This window comes from Vanessa atalanta, chromosome 1 (genome assembly GCF_905147765.1).
Source record: "Vanessa atalanta chromosome 1, ilVanAtal1.2, whole genome shotgun sequence".
Lineage (NCBI taxonomy): Eukaryota > Metazoa > Arthropoda > Insecta > Lepidoptera > Nymphalidae > Vanessa > Vanessa atalanta.
The window spans coordinates 4,502,657-4,521,062 of NC_061871.1; the positions used below are offsets into that span (position 1 = coordinate 4,502,657).

An 18,406-nucleotide genomic window follows, 5' to 3' on the forward strand; every position below is an offset into this window, starting at 1 on the left:
TGGAACGAACACGTCCGGAATTTGGCGTATGCTAGCTGCCAAATTATTGTTATTCGGCAGAGGCGCCCGTCCCGCGAGCGTTGTTATTGAATTTCGGATTGTACCCGATGTCGCCTTTGTTATGGTATCAAATCTAATGAGATATATTCCTCCTTTTTTACATATTTTTTATATTTAATTATAACTATAAGGTTTCGAAGTCAGAAAAGATAAATCGAAACATTTCTCATCACATTTAATTTCTAATTAGTTATTGCCTTCTTATAATGCCTTTGTTAATTTAAGAACCAAAAAAAGGTAAGTAATTCAAACTTTTTCATTTCGTGCCTGAGTCGAATTTGTTACAAATTAATGGCCGAGAGTTTAGGTAAACCATATAAAGATAATGGGAATTGGAAATTAAATGAGGCCTTATACAAAGGCAATAAACCTTTTTACTGTAAACCAGTCGCCGCTCACCCAATAAACTCAGTATAAAAATGGCGTACATTGAAATTTCAATGCGAAGCTGATTTATACTCCAATCAATACAACGATATAGATTTGCTATTATTTGAGCTATCATTAGTGTTATGAAAATTGTTTATCTAGCCAACATAAATAAACTTATTTCACACAGGCGATATTTTTTTTATTTACGATAAGATATTCCGATGAAAAAATAAATAAAAATCCAACATAAATTTGAACTTTGTAATTCATATGAAACTAAATTTTTCGTCGCTCTGCGCCAAAACACTTCATATTCTAATGAGATGCTTTAATGTTTCTCTTCAAAGATGGGTCAAGTAATGTTTAATTTGTATAAAATTTCATATTTATAACGCAAAATCTAGATATATTTTTTAACTATTTTATTGAATTATCAAAGCTAAAGCTATATTCCATTCAGCTTACACATATCTAAAGTCCAATCATATGCCTTTTAAAATATGTTAATACGCATATCCGAACGCTATGAGGTGGTATAGAAAATATAAACTAACATTTAATTTTCCGGAATATTTAATGAAGTGGGTGAATATTGCAGCGGGAGCGACCCTCGGGGACACATTGGCCGACAAGGAAACTGAATTCAATTAAGGCCGTTAATTTAATCCGCTCTCTAGTCTCGCCATCCTTACAGCCCGCTGATTGGATGATGTTTCATACGAATAATAGTTTTACGATGAGTAAATGAAATATTGATACGAAAGTTTACGTATCTATTTCAAAGCTAATTCCCACGCATGGCTGCAAGATATATTCTATAATATCTAAAACCATATTTGAGGTTTGAAAACAAATTCAAGTTAAAAACATAATTCATAAAAAGAATATTCAACAAAAAGTATTCAACAGCACAATTATACTTATGGATAAGTAACACAAATTTGGCTGTCAAATATGCTTTAGTCCGCATTGACTACAAACTGTGAATTTTGTACTAAACGAAAGAGGTTCGCTCACTGGAAGTACATTATATAATATCATTGCATAACCTCTTTCGACCTCTACCCATTGTTAGACATTGGAAATGCCGCAATGTTATACTGAGTTAGGTCAAACTTACGATTCTAGTATTGCTCAACAATTTTTAACACGCTGGTGATTTTTCTGGGTTTTAATATCGATGACATAATAATAAAAATTTACTTTATCACAAAGATAAAACAATAGCAAATATAACAAAATAATATAATGTTACAAAAATCGTTCTCCCAGACAAACTTAAGATAGAGAAAATGGTCGTTACGGTTAAGGTATACAAGTTTTACAAGGTATATTAAGATACATAAAAGCATAAAAAATATACTATATTTTCGGAAATAGAAACCGTATATTTATATACAATAAAACTCGTTATCAATTACAGCCGCAATATCATTAGTTTGTTATCGATTACCAATAGACCAGAAAACTAAATTTTATCCAAACCTGACTATTTTTCGCTCCATTTAATGTCTATACGCGGCTTCAAAAACGAATGGAATTGCTCTACGCTTTATTTAGAAACGTTATCGTAAATACTAAAAAGGTAAATACGCTTAGTCACGATACGCTGATGTAAACTGAAACGATGGACCGGGGTTCCTTGCCGTCGAACAGGACTTTCCACTTGGGCCGCATTTGTGCGTTCCACACACAAGAGAACTCCATTTGCCCGCAAAAAATGTGTCTACGGAATAGGGTTAGTCGTGCCCGCCTTTACGATAACATCGCGATTTGATAGCGTTTTCCAAAGATAAAATCTAATATATCGAACCTACTACGTCCGGCTTGGCTGTTATCAGTTTAATTATATGAAAGCATGTGGTCACCTGAGCGTCTATGTAGGTGCAATTTGCGGTTCCTACTCGACCGCACTCAATTCGATAGGTGTGTCTCATACATAATTGTGTTATCTGCTTTGACGCATATATATAAATACATCTTAAGAGTACATTTAATAATGTATAATTATAACTATTGAGTTCTTAGTCTTGTTTAGTTACCATTTACATCACGTGATGATTATAATGACATAGACCCTTCTCCAAAATAGTCTTCTGGCGTACTGTCAAATAATCCGTAGCCAATCTGGATGGGTACCACCCACTCATCAGATATTCTACCGCCAAAAAACAATACTCAGTATTGTTATGTTCCGGTTTGAAGTGTGAGTGAGCCAGCGTAACTACAGGCACAAAGGACATAACATCTTACTTCCCAAGTTTGGTGGCACATTGGTGATGTAAGGAATGTTTATTATTTCTTATAGCGCCATTGTCTATGGGTGTTGGTGACCATTTAGCATCAGGTGACCCATATGCTCGTCCGCCAAACTATACCATAAAAATAAAATATATGTAAAGAAAGAAAATAATTTCTTTCCTTAATCTGAATACGCGCGCGCATCGTTAGTTCGACAGTTAGCCGCGGCGCGTCGCGTCAAGCTGGCTGTCATTGTCAATTTGCATGAATTGTAATAAGTTAATTTTAGTGAAATCGAGAGGTGATAAGAATAAACTTTTATTGTCGTTTCTTTGTTTACAGAGCAACAAAATTGAAGTTTTTATTTCTCCTCTTACAATAAAAATTAATAATTGTCTTATAAAACGACAATACTTGTTTAGAATGGCACATAGATTGCAGTTTGCATTTAGATATGAGGCATCACAAACCGACAGTAAGACGAGTGTGATCGCCATAACCTCAATTACAACAGAGGACAACAAAAAGTACATACTGCCAGACGCTGATACATATGCGATTCGCCACACAGCACTAACTAAGACAGAAACCTATAAAAGAGTGAAAAAAAGTTTAAATCAAAGAGGTCAAGAGAGAACAATATGGATTACCTGCACCGATGAAATGGTAAAAATTTATTTGGATGAAGATAATAATTTAATGTTTAATGACTTATATCTAAAAGAAATAAAAGAAACGGACGTCATTGCATCCACGCAGAAAAATGACGGTCAGCTAAATCTAAAAAATATATCAGAAAGATTTATGATTGAGAAATTTGTATGTAAATTCTCGAATGCAAAACAATGGATAGAAACATTTGAGAATGAATGCAATAGATTTGATATTAAGAAAGATACAACGAAGATAGAAATATTAAGATTGTTCTTAGACAAATCATGTGCAGACTGGCATTCAGCAACATTGAAAACTTTGAAAATAGAGGCTGGATGGTCCGAGTGGAAAGGTAAATTTTTAGATTCATTTGCTGATAGAGGATGGAATACGGGAATGTATGCCATATTTTACAAATATAAAGAAGGATCACTAATGGAATACGCCATAAGAAAAGAAAAGCTATTATTAGATATGGACGAGAATATTGGTGGGAAAAGCCTGGTGACACTTATAGCAGCTGGTTTACCTGAATCTATTAGAAACAGAATTGATCCAGAAAAGTGTGAAACCTCAACGAGATTACTTCATGAAATAAGTAAGTGTGAAAGTTTGGTAATTAATAAAAGCTTTATAAAAAAGAGAGAAGAGAAAGAGTATAGTAAGAAATACATTGGAGGGAAAAAGCCATGCAAAATTTGTCAGGACTTAGATAAAGGTACTCGGTACCACCCAGAACAGTCATGTTGGTTTAAAAAAGAAGGAAAAGAGATCAAGATGATTGGAAGTAATTCTGTATTAGAAGTAAATCTAAGTGAAGAGACAAAAAACGAGTAATCACACCATTGATAAAAATAAATATGTTATTAGGAGACAAAATACAAGTGAACGGAACATATGATTCGGGTTCCCAAGTCTCTCTAATAAACAAAAGATTAGTTCGGATACAAAATAATTCAGAAGATACAAATAGGATATTATTAAAAACGGTCAATGGTGTGACATACACAAAAGGACTAATAAATGTAAAAGTAAAAATTTTTGATATAGAAGAATGTGTTGATGTTTTCATTATAGACAAGGTTGATTTTGAAGATTTCATTATAGGACTAGATATGATAAAAAAATTCAGATTAACTCAAGATGAAGACCTAAATATATTACAAAAGACAAAGATGGAGATAGATACCATTAAGAAATTTGAAGAGATAGAAACAACTAAAATCAACTTTAATGAGCATGTGAATAAAAATGAATTCGTGACAAACCTACAGCTCTTGGAAAACAGCAAAAAGATTCAAATACAAAGTTTAATAGATAAATATAATACTGTATTTGCCAGAGATAAATATGATGTAGGGACAGTAAAAGAATATGAAGCTCGGATAGACTTACTGGTGGACAAATACTGCTGCAAAAGGCCGTACCGTTGCACAATAGAAGACAAAATAGAAATAGAAAAGCAAGTAGCAAATTTACTAAAAAATAACTTAATTGAAGAATCTTATAGCCCCTTTGCAGCGCCAGTTACTCTGGCATTTAAAAGAGATGAAAATACAAAATCAAGACTCTGTATTGATTTTCGTGAATTGAACAAGATAGTCATACCACAAGCACAACCATTTCCATTGATAAGCGACTTGATAATTAAAGCAAGAAACTGTAAATATTTTACTACCCTTGACATAAATTCCGCATTTTGGTCCATACCACTACGCATTGAGGACCGACAAAAAACAGGATTTGTGACACAAGATGGACACTACCAATGGACTTGCTTGCCCTTTGGACTGAAAACATCACCAGCAATATTCCAGAGAATTTTATCAAATATATTAAGAAATAATAATTTGAGGGACTTCACTGAGAATTACATTGATGATATCTTAATATTTTCACAATCATTTGAAAAACACATAGAACACATAGAGAAAGTACTTATCGCAATAATAGACACAGGTTTCAGGCTAAAATTTCAAAAATGCACCTTTGCAGCAACATCCGTAAAATACTTGGGACATATTATTGGAAACAATACGGTAAAACCAATTAAAGATAATATTATTTCGATACAGAAATTCCCAACGCCAAAAACCCAAAAGAACATTAGACAATTTCTAGGGAAGATTAACTTTTACCACGAGTATATACCGAATAGTTCAATAATATTAGATCCACTACATAAGTTACTGAGGAAAAATGTTCAATTTTTATGGTCAGAAGAGTGCGAAAAATCTTTTTCTGAGATAAAGAGTATATTATGTTCACAACCAGTACTGGAAATATTTGATAAAGAATTACCTATTACGATTTACACAGATGCCTCGTTGAATGGCATAGGTGCAATATTGAAACAAATTCAAAAAGATGGAAAAGAAAAACCTGTTGGTTACTTTTCAAAGAAACTCAATGATTCACAAAAAAAGAAGAAGGCAATATACCTTGAATGCTTAGCAATTAAAGAAGCCATCAAGTACTGGCAATACTGGTTAATTGGAAGAAAATTTACAGTTTTTTCAGATCATAAACCACTAGAAAACCTTAACATAAAGGCTAGAACAGATGAGGAACTTGGGGAATTGACACTTTATTTGTCACAATATGACTTCAACATTAAATATATTCCGGGTAAAATTAACACTGAAGCAGATAGTCTCAGTAGAAATCCAGTTTTGGAAGACAATGATAATGACGAAGAAATTTTAAAAATGGTAAATTTGATAACATTAGATGACATAAAGGCCGACCAACAGAAAAACGAAAAAATAGGGAAAATGAAAAACAAATTAATTGAAAGAAATGGGATACTATACAAAAAAAATAGAAAGAGAGAAAAAATTATATTATCTGAAGAATCAAGTATAAAGCTAATAAAAGAAATACACACCGAATGGTGCCATTTAGGGATTAATCAAATGATAAATAAAATCAGTCCTTATTATACAGCAAATAGCCTAACGAGAAACATAAAAAAAATATGCAGTAATTGTGAAACCTGTGTAAAAAATAAATCTAGGGGCCAAAATAAATACGGATTGATGTCACATTTAGGGCCAGCATCAAAACCATTTCAAATAATGTCGATAAATACCATTGGTGGCTTTGGAGGACAAAGATCAACAAAGAAATTTCTACACTTGTTAGTTGATCATTTCACAAGGTTTGCGTTTATCTTAACATCAAGAACACAAAATGCTACAGATTTCATTAAGTTAGTGAAAAAAGTTCTTGAGACAGAAAAAATTGAAATATTACTTACAGATCAGTATCCAGGATTAAATTCAAAAGAATTCAAAGAATTTTTGAGAGATAATGATGTAAAACTAATCTTTACTGCAGTTGATAGTCCGTTTTCAAACGGACTCAATGAGAGATTGAACCAAACGCTGGTTAATAAAATGAGGTGCAAAATAAATGAAAAAACGGAAAAGAAAGCCTGGACAACAATTGCAAGGGAATGTTTAGATAAGTACAATGAAACCGAGCACTCAGTGACAGGTTTTGCACCAGTATATTTATTAGAAGGAAAAGTCACCAGCATTTTGCCACAAGAACTACGACAACCAATAGATACACAAACTTGGATCAAAAACAGAAAAGAAGCACTAGAAAGAACGATCAGATCACATACATATAATAAGAAATTATTTGATAAAGGCAGAAGACAAACTGAATTCAACATAGGGGAACTAGTATATATTGAAAACGGAAATAAATTGAATAGGAAAAAACTGGATAATTTAAGAATCGGTCCATTTGAAATAATAGACAAAATATCGAATACAATATACAAAATAAAAACAGGCAGAACAAAAAAGGATACAAGCCTATACCATATAACAAAACTTATTCGAATGGAAGACAATATAAGTGATTTAGACGATAGTACTGAATAAAAGATGCAATTGTAATGAGAACTACTGAGTAATTCTCATCCTGGAGGAGGGAGATGTAAAGAAAGAAAATAATTTCTTTCCTTAATCTGAATACGCGCGCGCATCGTTAGTTCGACAGTTAGCCGCGGCGCGTCGCGTCAAGCTGGCTGTCATTGTCAATTTGCATGAATTGTAATAAGTTAATTTTAGTGAAATCGAGAGGTGATAAGAATAAACTTTTATTGTCGTTTCTTTGTTTACAGAGCAACAAAATTGAAGTTTTTATTTCTCCTCTTACAATAAAAATTAATAATTGTCTTATATATATACTAATCTAAGACTATGAGATTAAGAGATCGTCAATTTTATAATGTTTTACTAATATGATTGATTAAAAACAAATAATCAAATTCAGGTTCATATTTTAAAAAATATACTATTACGTGTACAAAATAATGCTCGTTTTGGTATTATTCGTTCCGCTTACGCTTAGCTTAGAAGCAATGAAAGAAAGTAGTCACGTTCATTATATGCTAAAAATATGTGACAACATACTATAAATCAACATTAAATATACAACATATAAAAATTAATAAAACATAATTTATATCCATAATAACATTAAACATTTGTTTGTTTGTATGGATGTATGTAACGATCCAATTCAAATGTTTTTTTTTACTGATAGAAATCTACGTTAATCATGAGTGCTAAAGGGTTTAAAATACATTCATAGCGTATAAGTTTATTTATTAATTAATTGCAACCGTGCAAAACCGGGGCGGGTTACTAGTATGAAATATTTCAGGTAGTTCTAACATAAAGGGACAGCATTCAATCGTTTATTTCACCTTTGATGGTTTACTACCCACATATTTCAGCCATCGCCCAACAAACTTTTCAACGTAATTATTTACTTTAAACTTAAATTATGCAACCTTTTTGTTTTATTTTGAAGTAATAACATTTGTTTTACGTGTTCTATTTTTTAAATATAAATTGTCGTAATTTTTATTCTGTCGAAATCATTCAGGTTCAGATTTAACAATACTTTTTGTACGCAAATCAAAAACATTTATCTATACTAATATTATAAATTTGAAAGTAAGTCTGTCTGTCTGTCTGTCGCTCTTTCACTGCCAAACCAATGAACCAAATTTGACGAAATTTAGTATGAAGCAAGCTTGAATTCCAAGGAAGGACATAGACTACTTTTTTTGCTAACACATGACAACTAACCCCTAAAACGCGAAATAATATAAACTAAGAAATAATATTACCGAAAGAAACAGATGTTTTCAAAATTTAGTGTGTCAATCCTAAAAATTTAGGGACATCAGATAAAATATCAACAATAATATGAGATTAGAATATAACAATGTAGGTAAGTATGTTATAAATAATTATTAAAACTTACACTACACACAAAGATTCAGAATAGATTGTAGGAGATAGCACTAAAGTTTTTGAAGCGCAAAGTAGTGAACAAAGCATCTTGGAATTTTCAATCCGTTCAAATGTTCGATCCTTGCAAGATATTAATATTGAACATTTTGCTGAAGTCCGTTATAGGATCTTTCATGTTTTATAAGACATTTCGTTATTTTTTTGTAGAAATATATTATTGTAAATCTTGATGTTTAATGAACAACATTTTTATTATCATTCGTATTACTTATGCATTAAATTGGACAACAGCTTAGCATTAATAAGTTACATGCAATTTTAAGTTACTTTTTTTAAATGACAAGAAATAAATCAAAAGAATGATTCTCATTATAATATAAAAACTTTTCATAGAACTCCGAAGGTATTTCAGAAAGCGCATGTTCGACATCGACGTCACCTATCCTAGTCTACCTTGCTCCACTTTTCACGGAGATAGTGACCTAAACCCGTACATAAGGCCTTTATAAAATACTAGTGAAATTAGGTTAAACTCTATCTACTTCGAGCCACGGTGAGAACATCCGACTCAGAGACAAACGCATTTCAAAAGATTTCATGGATATAGATGAAATCGACGTGGTTTCACAAATCATTCACGATCATTTCACTCAAAATAATCTTTTAATATTCGATTGTATTTATTCTAAATTTAAATGATAAATTATATAAAAACTTTTTAGAGAACTTCGGAATCAAATATTGTTTTTTTATACGAGTACAAGCCCTGTCCTCCCGAAGGACAACGTTTATTTCATCTCGCTATTGCAAAATTTTGTGAAGTATTACGATGTTCTCGATCCTTTCACCGCCGAGCAGGAGATAATTTACAATCACAAATTAAGCATATATAAATTCTGGTCCGGCTTTGAACTAGGAATCTTCAAATAATTTTTTTTATACTGTTATGCTATATATATAAAGATGTTATACTATTCGTTATTTGTGTTAAAGTAATACGCGAGAGTAATGTTTGACATCAGTGGTATAACGTTACAGACAAAATATTTTAAGTAAAACAATGAAATCAATACCGTGATCTTTTAATTGAGTTACTGAGTAAATATGAGTACATATAAATGATTTATCGCGGTGATATCGCGTAGGTAGTTGGCGCTAGACGCCGCTAATATTGAATAAGTTCCGATGGCAAAGTTTCTCTTTCGAAACATTATATTACTTTCAGGACCAAGATCTCGGGCTGAATTTTGATTGTTTTATCAGAGCAGCGGACATGGTAATGAAATATTATGACGATTCTAATAAGGAGTTAAAGTTTTTATTCCCACTTTATTTTATTTTTTTGCGATATACGATTTTTAATATTTGTTTTAAATTATTTGTGACGCGTGACTTACTAAATTATTACTGAAACCTAAAATTAGTTCATTAATAATTAACGGTAAGTGGTTTAATTATTAAACATGTTTTATTTGTGTTTTGTCCTTGAACTGTATCTATTTACGAATAGCCTTCGTTTAGCTCTTGGTACTTGCCTGGTACGATTATCATTTTATATACACAGATTATCGCCTTTGATTATTATTTAACGTTTTGTTTCTCTATAGTTTATATACTAAACTAATCATATTAATTCAGAAGCATATTAATAACAAAATTAATTTAAATTTATAAATAGGTGTTTTAATCGTTTCGTTGAAATCAACTTCTTATTGTACTATGCGTCGTGTATATTATTGATCGCGTCGAACAAAACCCCCAAACATAATCGTAACTATCAATCGAACGCCACGCTTAATTATCGTAGTGGTAAGAGTACTCGGGAGTACGGCGAGTGTATTTCAGCAGTATCTGATACTTCCCCAACCCCCGGTGTCGTAACTGGGTCGCGAGGAGGAGAGGCCCGCCGGGAGTGGCAGGGGGGTGTGAACTCTCTCGTTGCGTTTTTGTAGCAGCGCGTCCGACCGATCGGCCCAGTGTTGCCCCTCGCTTCACTTCTAAAGCGAAAAGAATACCACACACTTCTCTCGAATGCCGCTATAAAAATGCGTTTACTCACGTTCTGTATTTGATTCATTTTTGTGAAGTGCCGTCCGAACTCCCACAGGTCGACGCCGAATTTCAGTGCCCAATTCTTGACTCTGTAACAAAAAACGTAATATATTTCACACGTGAATTCGTACCTCTTACGTACTCGTACTCGTACAACGCATCATTTGTCACGGCGTTTAATTAAGTGTCTCGGTGGATCTATGGCCTTGTTCCGTTTGCACAAGAAAAACTGATCTCAACATTTCAAAGAAATTCATAGGACGAACTAGCTCTTTTATATAATTATAATTGTATATATGTAAACTATCTATATATCTATATATCGTTTTAAATTCGCTTTATCCGCTATTATGTTCTTTACTTTAATGGATTGACAGATTATTATATAATGCGTAAATTTAAAAGTACATATACACTTTTCTCGTATTCATGAAGTATCACTATTATTTTTTAATTATATCATTTCGTAACGGAGTGTACTGTTTCAACACAATGCACAAGGATCCTAGGACACATGCGCAGAAACTAATTACACCATAACACACTCTATGATCGTGTCCATTGTTTGATTAAGAAATGAGAAATATTTATTTATTTAGAACAACTGAGCGTCACAAATAAAGGTGATTAGAAAAAAAAACTGACAACAATAAATTAAAACCACAAATAATATAACAATATCAAATAACAAAATATGTTAATAATTCAATATGAATGGGGTCTCAATACAATTATTTTAAATATAGAATAAATTACAATCGTTTTTGTACGAAATAGGGGGTGAATTTGTTTAAGGTATTTAAAAAACGAATATACAAAGCTAATGAGTATTATTAAAAGGATAAATTATTCTCGGCCATTGTCAGCAATTTAATAATTTTAAAAGTTTCCTTATCTAACACGTTGGTACGTGTGGGCAACAACATTATACAATATTTAGTATAACTCTGTTCCAGTGTAAAGAATGAGTGAGCCAGTACATGCACAAGGGGTTCATTCACAAGGTATTGAAGGTGCACTGCAGATGTAAGTGATGCTTAAATTTTTTTACAGTACCAATATATATGAGGAGGCGACCACTTATACATTGGCATCAGGAGACCCATTTGGCAATCTGTCTACCTATTTGTTTGCATGAAATTTTGCACTTGGTGCTGGTGACAAATTCCCGAAAAAAAAGTTTCTTTATATAATATGTCTTCTGTCTATATAAAAGCTGCATATAAATTAAGTGTTATTCGATACTTATTGTATCACAACATTTGACTCATAAAGAAAAATATCAGCGTCTTATCTGAGACGTGACAATCATAAAAAAACGAAATAATTCCGACGTGAGAAGGAAATGTGACTGGAGGAAAGCGGATTAGGCATTTTTTCCACTCGGTAGATCACCCTTGTAACAAGTAAATGAGTACATTATTAGAGGTTACAGTTGCGTTCATTTTATGGCAATATGAGAGATGCGAGCTGTCATCGTGATGAAAGGATCGTTTTAAATAACGAGTGTAACGAGGCTTGCGGAGATACAGGCACTCGAACGGCTGGTTCGAAATTCAAATTATTTTGAATTTATGAAATTCCAAATATGAAAAAGTTTTAATTGTTCTATTTGAACTACAGAAATATCTACTATGAAGTGTTGGTATTAGGTGCGAATTCGTAAATGAATTAATTTACCACTAATGAGTGATATTTTTAAGAAAATTTATAATTATAGACTTTTATGGCCATTTTAAGAGGTTTTTTTACATCTTCGTACTGGCAGCCATGGATACCGCGCCATAAAATTAAATTATAAAGTATTGCATCTCGGTTCTAGTTATCTTCTCGATAACCACGATGTCTCTGCTGGTTAGTTCCACTTTGATGTTTTGATCCCTTGATGTTACTAGTTGCACAATTTTGTCAACTTCCTTGGTGTAGTGGCTAACAAGCCGCTCGGGCTAAACTTAATTGGGTTTTTCAATCAAGAAATTATCAGTCGTGGTCCAAACGTATGTAATAATGTTGGATTTGCGCCCGAAATCTCTCCAATCGTATCCGATTACCATACTTTCGGATTATGAAACTCTACGTATAGTGCACCTATGATCTAGAAGATCATCTGTCCAGTTTGTTAGTCTCCCTTAAAAAATGGCCATCGTGTTCGGAATTGGCTATACCCATTTGTATTTTTTTTTAATAAAGAATTTGATTTGCTCAGTCAGATTTTCAGTCCATTTGCTTTTCAAAGTAACGATAATTACATAATGAATACTTAATGCTATTAAAGTACGTTGTATATTTATATATATATAAAAATACAAAAAATAATTAAATATTTGTCACTGTTAGTATACGCAATTAGAAAATGACATAACGAAGGTTGTGATATTTATCTCGGCGTATTTTATTATTTATTTGTTGGAGTAATGTACTCTATGGACTAGAGTCCACAATTTTTCTCTAATTAAGTTGATTTGCTGAATGTTTTCCATTATCTCTACAAAATAAATACTAATATTCCATTAATATAATTTTTATTATTAAATAAAACTCATCCAAAAAACGACTACATATTTGTAATTCCCTGGTCATCATCTATTGTACTGGGATACATACATACATTTTTTAATTAATTATGGAGGTTTTTCACTAACTTAGTGAGAGTCAAATTAAACCCCCACCGGTTCGAAAAATAAAACCAATCAAGACATGTTAACTGCGCATATTTGTCTTGAATCTCAAAACGTTCTAAGTTGACTTAATATAGAATAATCTAAATAAGGTTTACGATATCGTTTATACGACGTCTATTTATGTCCAGACGCAACATATGAATAGAACGTATACTTTCGTAACTATCTATTTTTATGTTACTAAACTCTTTATGGAGCCAAGCAAAGTTTACTAAAGCTATTAATTATAGTTGATGCATAAATAACGTACACCTATGAAACTATTTTCGAAAGTACGGATAAAAGATCGGATATCAAGTCTATTTTCGTTCTACCTGAAATAAAAATCACTTGAACAAAATATTTTCAAAAACTTTGAGTGGACATTTGAAGCCAATATATCAATTAAATACCAAGCTAAACCAAGTTAAATATAAATTAGTAAATTTATATATCAAACATCTCAGACTTTAGTTTTAAATAATATAGTAATTATGAATCTATACGTTAAAAAAATCATAACCAAAACACCTTTATCTTGATGACACTATAATTTACTTTGAATGACAGCCTCATAAATATATGGCAGTACTTTTGCAAATAAGTGTTTTCTTATACTTAAATAGACTTTATACGTACATCTTCGCAACGTCAAAGAATCCTTTGAGATTTCTAAATATGCAGTAGCTCATAGCAAGGGAACAGATATTAAAAACGTAAGGAAAATTTGAATCACGTAGATTCGATAAATCCAATTCTTCGTAATGTTTCACGTCGCTGGCTCGAACTTCTTTCATCATCATCATCATCAAATCATTGAAACTGTTTATTAGATATGTACTCATCACATATTCTACCGCCAAACGGCAATACTCATTATTGTTGTATTCCGGTTTGAAGGGCAGTCAGCCAAGTGGTGACTACATACCATCCGATGGCACATACTATGAAACGGTGACAATTCTTTTTTGTATAACTTACAATCTATCAAAGATAAATTTAGTATTCAACAACAAATATAATAAGATTAATGTTACATTTATTTATACTTAAGGTACAGGCAAGTTCAAAAATGTTTATTTTAAAACCGACTTCGATAACGGATGAGGATGCTTATATATTTTTTATGTACGTTCAGGAATAACTTCGCTATTCGATTCGCTCGGCAACTGTGTGATAAATACAGAAAAGAGTGTAAAAATATCCACATTACATTCATAGATTTGAAAAACCTAAAACGGTTTTGTTGTGTGCCCTAAAAAGGGAAGGAATGCCTGAATAAAATGTAACGTTGATCCGATCAACGTACAGCCGTTGTAGTACAAAAGACCGGTCCCAAGTTGATACCACTGCTTGTGACGCCCAGTCTGTACCTCTTACTAAAGATACTTTATGCCCTGACGTTGAATATTCAAAAAGAGACATGCCGTTCGCCGATGATATATTTTTGGCAGCTGAAAGTGGTATACAGGTCCTCAAATTGAACGGCAAAATCTCAAAACCAAAATTCGTAATTGGATCTGTCTTCATGTATAGGGCCGGAATACTGGACCGAGAAGAAGAAGGATGTTGAGATGGAAGTTTGGAGTAACGAGAATGTACAGAATAAGAAACGAGTATATAATAAGAAGACTGAAAGTAGCACCAGTGATAGAGAAAGTGAATTCCCTCTGGACATACGAGGCGAAGAGAGGAGAGCCACGTACCTAAAAGAGCTATTAGCATGAGCGTAGAGGTATGGAGGGGAAGAGGACGATCTAATCTAAAAGATTCGATATAAGATAAATCAATGCAAGCGATCAAATGACAAATAATAGAGGAGGATCGAAGGAAAATACATGCCCTGACGTCAAAAATCAGGAATAATAGTGATATAGATTCGTCATATATAGACATGTATTTGCAACATTATTTTTTTGTTCGAAAGAAATTTATGGGTCCGATGGGGTGACAATTTCGTAAAGAACTTCAATAAATGTCACTAATTGCTGCTACATACTATTAAAGTCGCTTTTTTTTTGTTAAAAAACTTTTCTTTAAATCTGTCCACAAAATATTCTCATTAGCAATCAGGGATGTTCGCGGTCATTGTACCCACAAGTTGGGCCGTCAACGACAGAAGTTGCAAATTTTAAATAATTTAAAATGTTCCACGGATACCCGCTGCCTGCACCGCCAGGTGTTCGCAAGCGTTTTCAAGCTAGGGGCGACTAAAAATACGATCTACCAAATGAAATACTGAAAACGATTCTTTAAGACTTTTAGCGGCGTCGAAATATTTTCTTAAATTTTCAACTCGTTTACAATTTTTTAATGATCTATAAAAATTGTTACGTTTTATCTTCAAAAACTAAAGCTCTTTGCTTGTCGTTGAAATTTCAATTAACATTAATCGTCAGGTAATTAAAAGTCAGGCTAAATTCATGTTGATATGGTTCTATAGACGAAGATATGTTTCCTGTCACTTTCGTTTTGATGATGTTTTAAGCCATTAAATCTTTCGTATAAATAATCCCAAGATTTTTAATTAAAATTATTTGACTAGTTGAATACAAAAAAAAATAAACGTAAAATATTATATTTTATTTTCAATATTAAATATGAATAATATTAATAGAAGATACGATAAATTTAGTTTTTTAGCACCATGTTTATCTTTATAGCAAAAATACTGAATAAAGCCTTTAATAAAAAAGCACTTGAAACCCATAAGGAAGCTGCGGGCGTGAACGCGTACACTATAAAAAGAAACTTTAAACACAATCTTTCGGAGTGTAAAAGTTTTGAAAGGCCACAACAAAAAAAGGCTAAAAGCCCGTCGCTCGTCCGAAAGTCCTAAAATAAATCTGGATTGCGTTAAAAAACAAAGAGTCACGGATTAGCACTGCAGAAATCCGCTTTAAATATCTTGTTACTGTAATCTGTTTAACCCTTGGTCCTGGGCCGACTCCGGCAGACTCGGGCTCCGAGAGTAACCCGATTTGACTCTCACCTGATTTAATACTTAGCGAGGTTTTTACCTTCTTCAGATATCGAGTATATTTTATTTATTTTAATGTAATCATCAAATGTCGCACTTTAATACGATCCTTATGCTTCATATTTTATAAACAAATGTAAAGAATTATATTTTAATTTATAAAACGATATTTTCTTTATATAATACAGATACAATTCAATTTCACGATTAAAATCGGATAACATTGAAAAGTTTAATTATATAGAATTACAACTTTTACGAGGCGCACAATCGTATCTTGCGTTAAAAGTTAGCTCTTTAAAGATGGTAAGTGTTGATACCTGGTTGCATTCGATAGTTGTTTTATTAATCAGTGTCGTCGTAGCAGACGGGGTGTCAGACGCGGGCCCTTACGTAAGCCAGCCTCCGTAGTACGCCGCCGCCCGGGCCCGCCCCTCGTCCCTCTCTAGATCAATACCCGAGCCGGTCGCCTTTGACATGTGCCCCGCGTGCCGCTCCGCAAATATTTACGTTGTGGAAACAGATCATAACTAGTTTCATTTGCCTGTTTGTACGCCGACCCGTACAATATAAAGATTTTAACTGATAGAGATTAGGACTCAATTCGCTAATTGAATTGAAGATTTTTAGCATTTTATTCGTGTATTGAATCTGTCATTAAATTCAAATAAAAAATAGTTGGTTATTATAAATAATATATCGAATCATAAGTCAGGTGGATTAATTAATTCCGTTTTTGTCGCTTGATTATATTATTTTATTTATTATATTATATTATTCATTTCTTTATTTATTTAAATTTTTTATGTTATATACATGTAGTAAACCAAGAAAATTAACTTTTTACATATAAATGTAACCAAAAAGACAAATTAGCTATCATTGAAAAGGTCCTCCCTTCGAGTTGTGACTTTTAGACGTAATTTTTTTCTTTGCCGCCCCAACTTCCGTTTCGGAAGTTAACAATAATTCTTCATGATAACTTCGTTAACCAATACATACTTTTATACGAATGTTTATTTATTCGTAGGATACTGTTTATCTTAAGATTGGTAGATCGAATTTAAATTAAACTCGCTGCTACTTTTATACTTATCAATCATGCTATTAGTACTGTAAATGGGCGAACTAATTTTAATACCTAAAAAATAATTAGTTTTTAAATGTACTCAAATTTATAATCAAGTAGATACTTCGAATTCGCACTTTTAAAAATAAATTATATTAAATGTGATACGCCATAAGTTCATTCACGCCAAGCGGTCTTCGCTCGCAACATTCAGTTCTATAACTAACTGTATTTTTTTTTAAATTTGTTTTATAATTATCTTTTAATATTTTCGCAACCATAAAGACATAAATTTTTATATTTAGACATTATATTTTTTATGCATTAATTGACTAGCCATTTTCTAATACGTTTTCAAGATCTACAAATATCTGATATATATTTAATATAATATAGTTTCGTTTCGATTTACAAATACCTTATGTAAAGTTTTACCAATGATTGAAAATAATTAGATTGTTAGATTGCAATAATAGTGTTTTATCAATTAAAAGCAAAAAAAAAGTTTAATTTATATAAAAAAATCATACAATTAAGAAAAAAAAATTACGCCATAAAAACCATACAAGATTGGAGTAATACGAATTACTATTGTGGAATAAATAGCGGTGCGTTTATTGGAACTAATGAAACGGAAACGTATAGCTACGGGCTACGAAGCTACGAACCGCTACAATGCTACGCGGTAAATAATCGAAAAAAGTCTGACCTAATTGTATCGGCAACAAAAGAATTATAATTTGTTATCATAGTTTATATAACGATTTTTTTATAAAATTAGCAAATAATTATTTTTTCCATATTTTCCTAGTATTTAAATAAACATATATTGTGTTTTGTAAAAGAAATAACTCTTTTAAATAGCTAAGTTTAAGTAAATGTACTCTTTAGTATTAATTATATAACCAGAGCATACTTTCAGTAAAGCAATAGTTGGAATATGCTTTAATCATTTTCTTTAATGACAGAAGAGACCTAGTTCCTAGTATTCCAATAAAACATCATACAATGTATGTAATTATTATTTTAAGACTTT

The 18,406-nt window shown here is 32.0% G+C and overlaps 1 protein-coding gene across 2 annotated transcripts in view; it reads right to left on the reverse strand.

Annotated features, from left to right (window-relative positions):
* The window catches only part of LOC125066475 (voltage-dependent calcium channel subunit alpha-2/delta-3), a 65,679-nt gene that overhangs the window by 42,509 nt on the left and 4,764 nt on the right, over positions 1–18,406 (reverse strand). For both annotated transcript variants that reach the window (XM_047674566.1, XM_047674556.1), the window contains exon 2: positions 10,669–10,750. In XM_047674566.1, the coding sequence (XP_047530522.1) occupies positions 10,669–10,750 (82 nt within the window). The remainder of the gene's footprint in view (positions 1–10,668; positions 10,751–18,406) is intronic.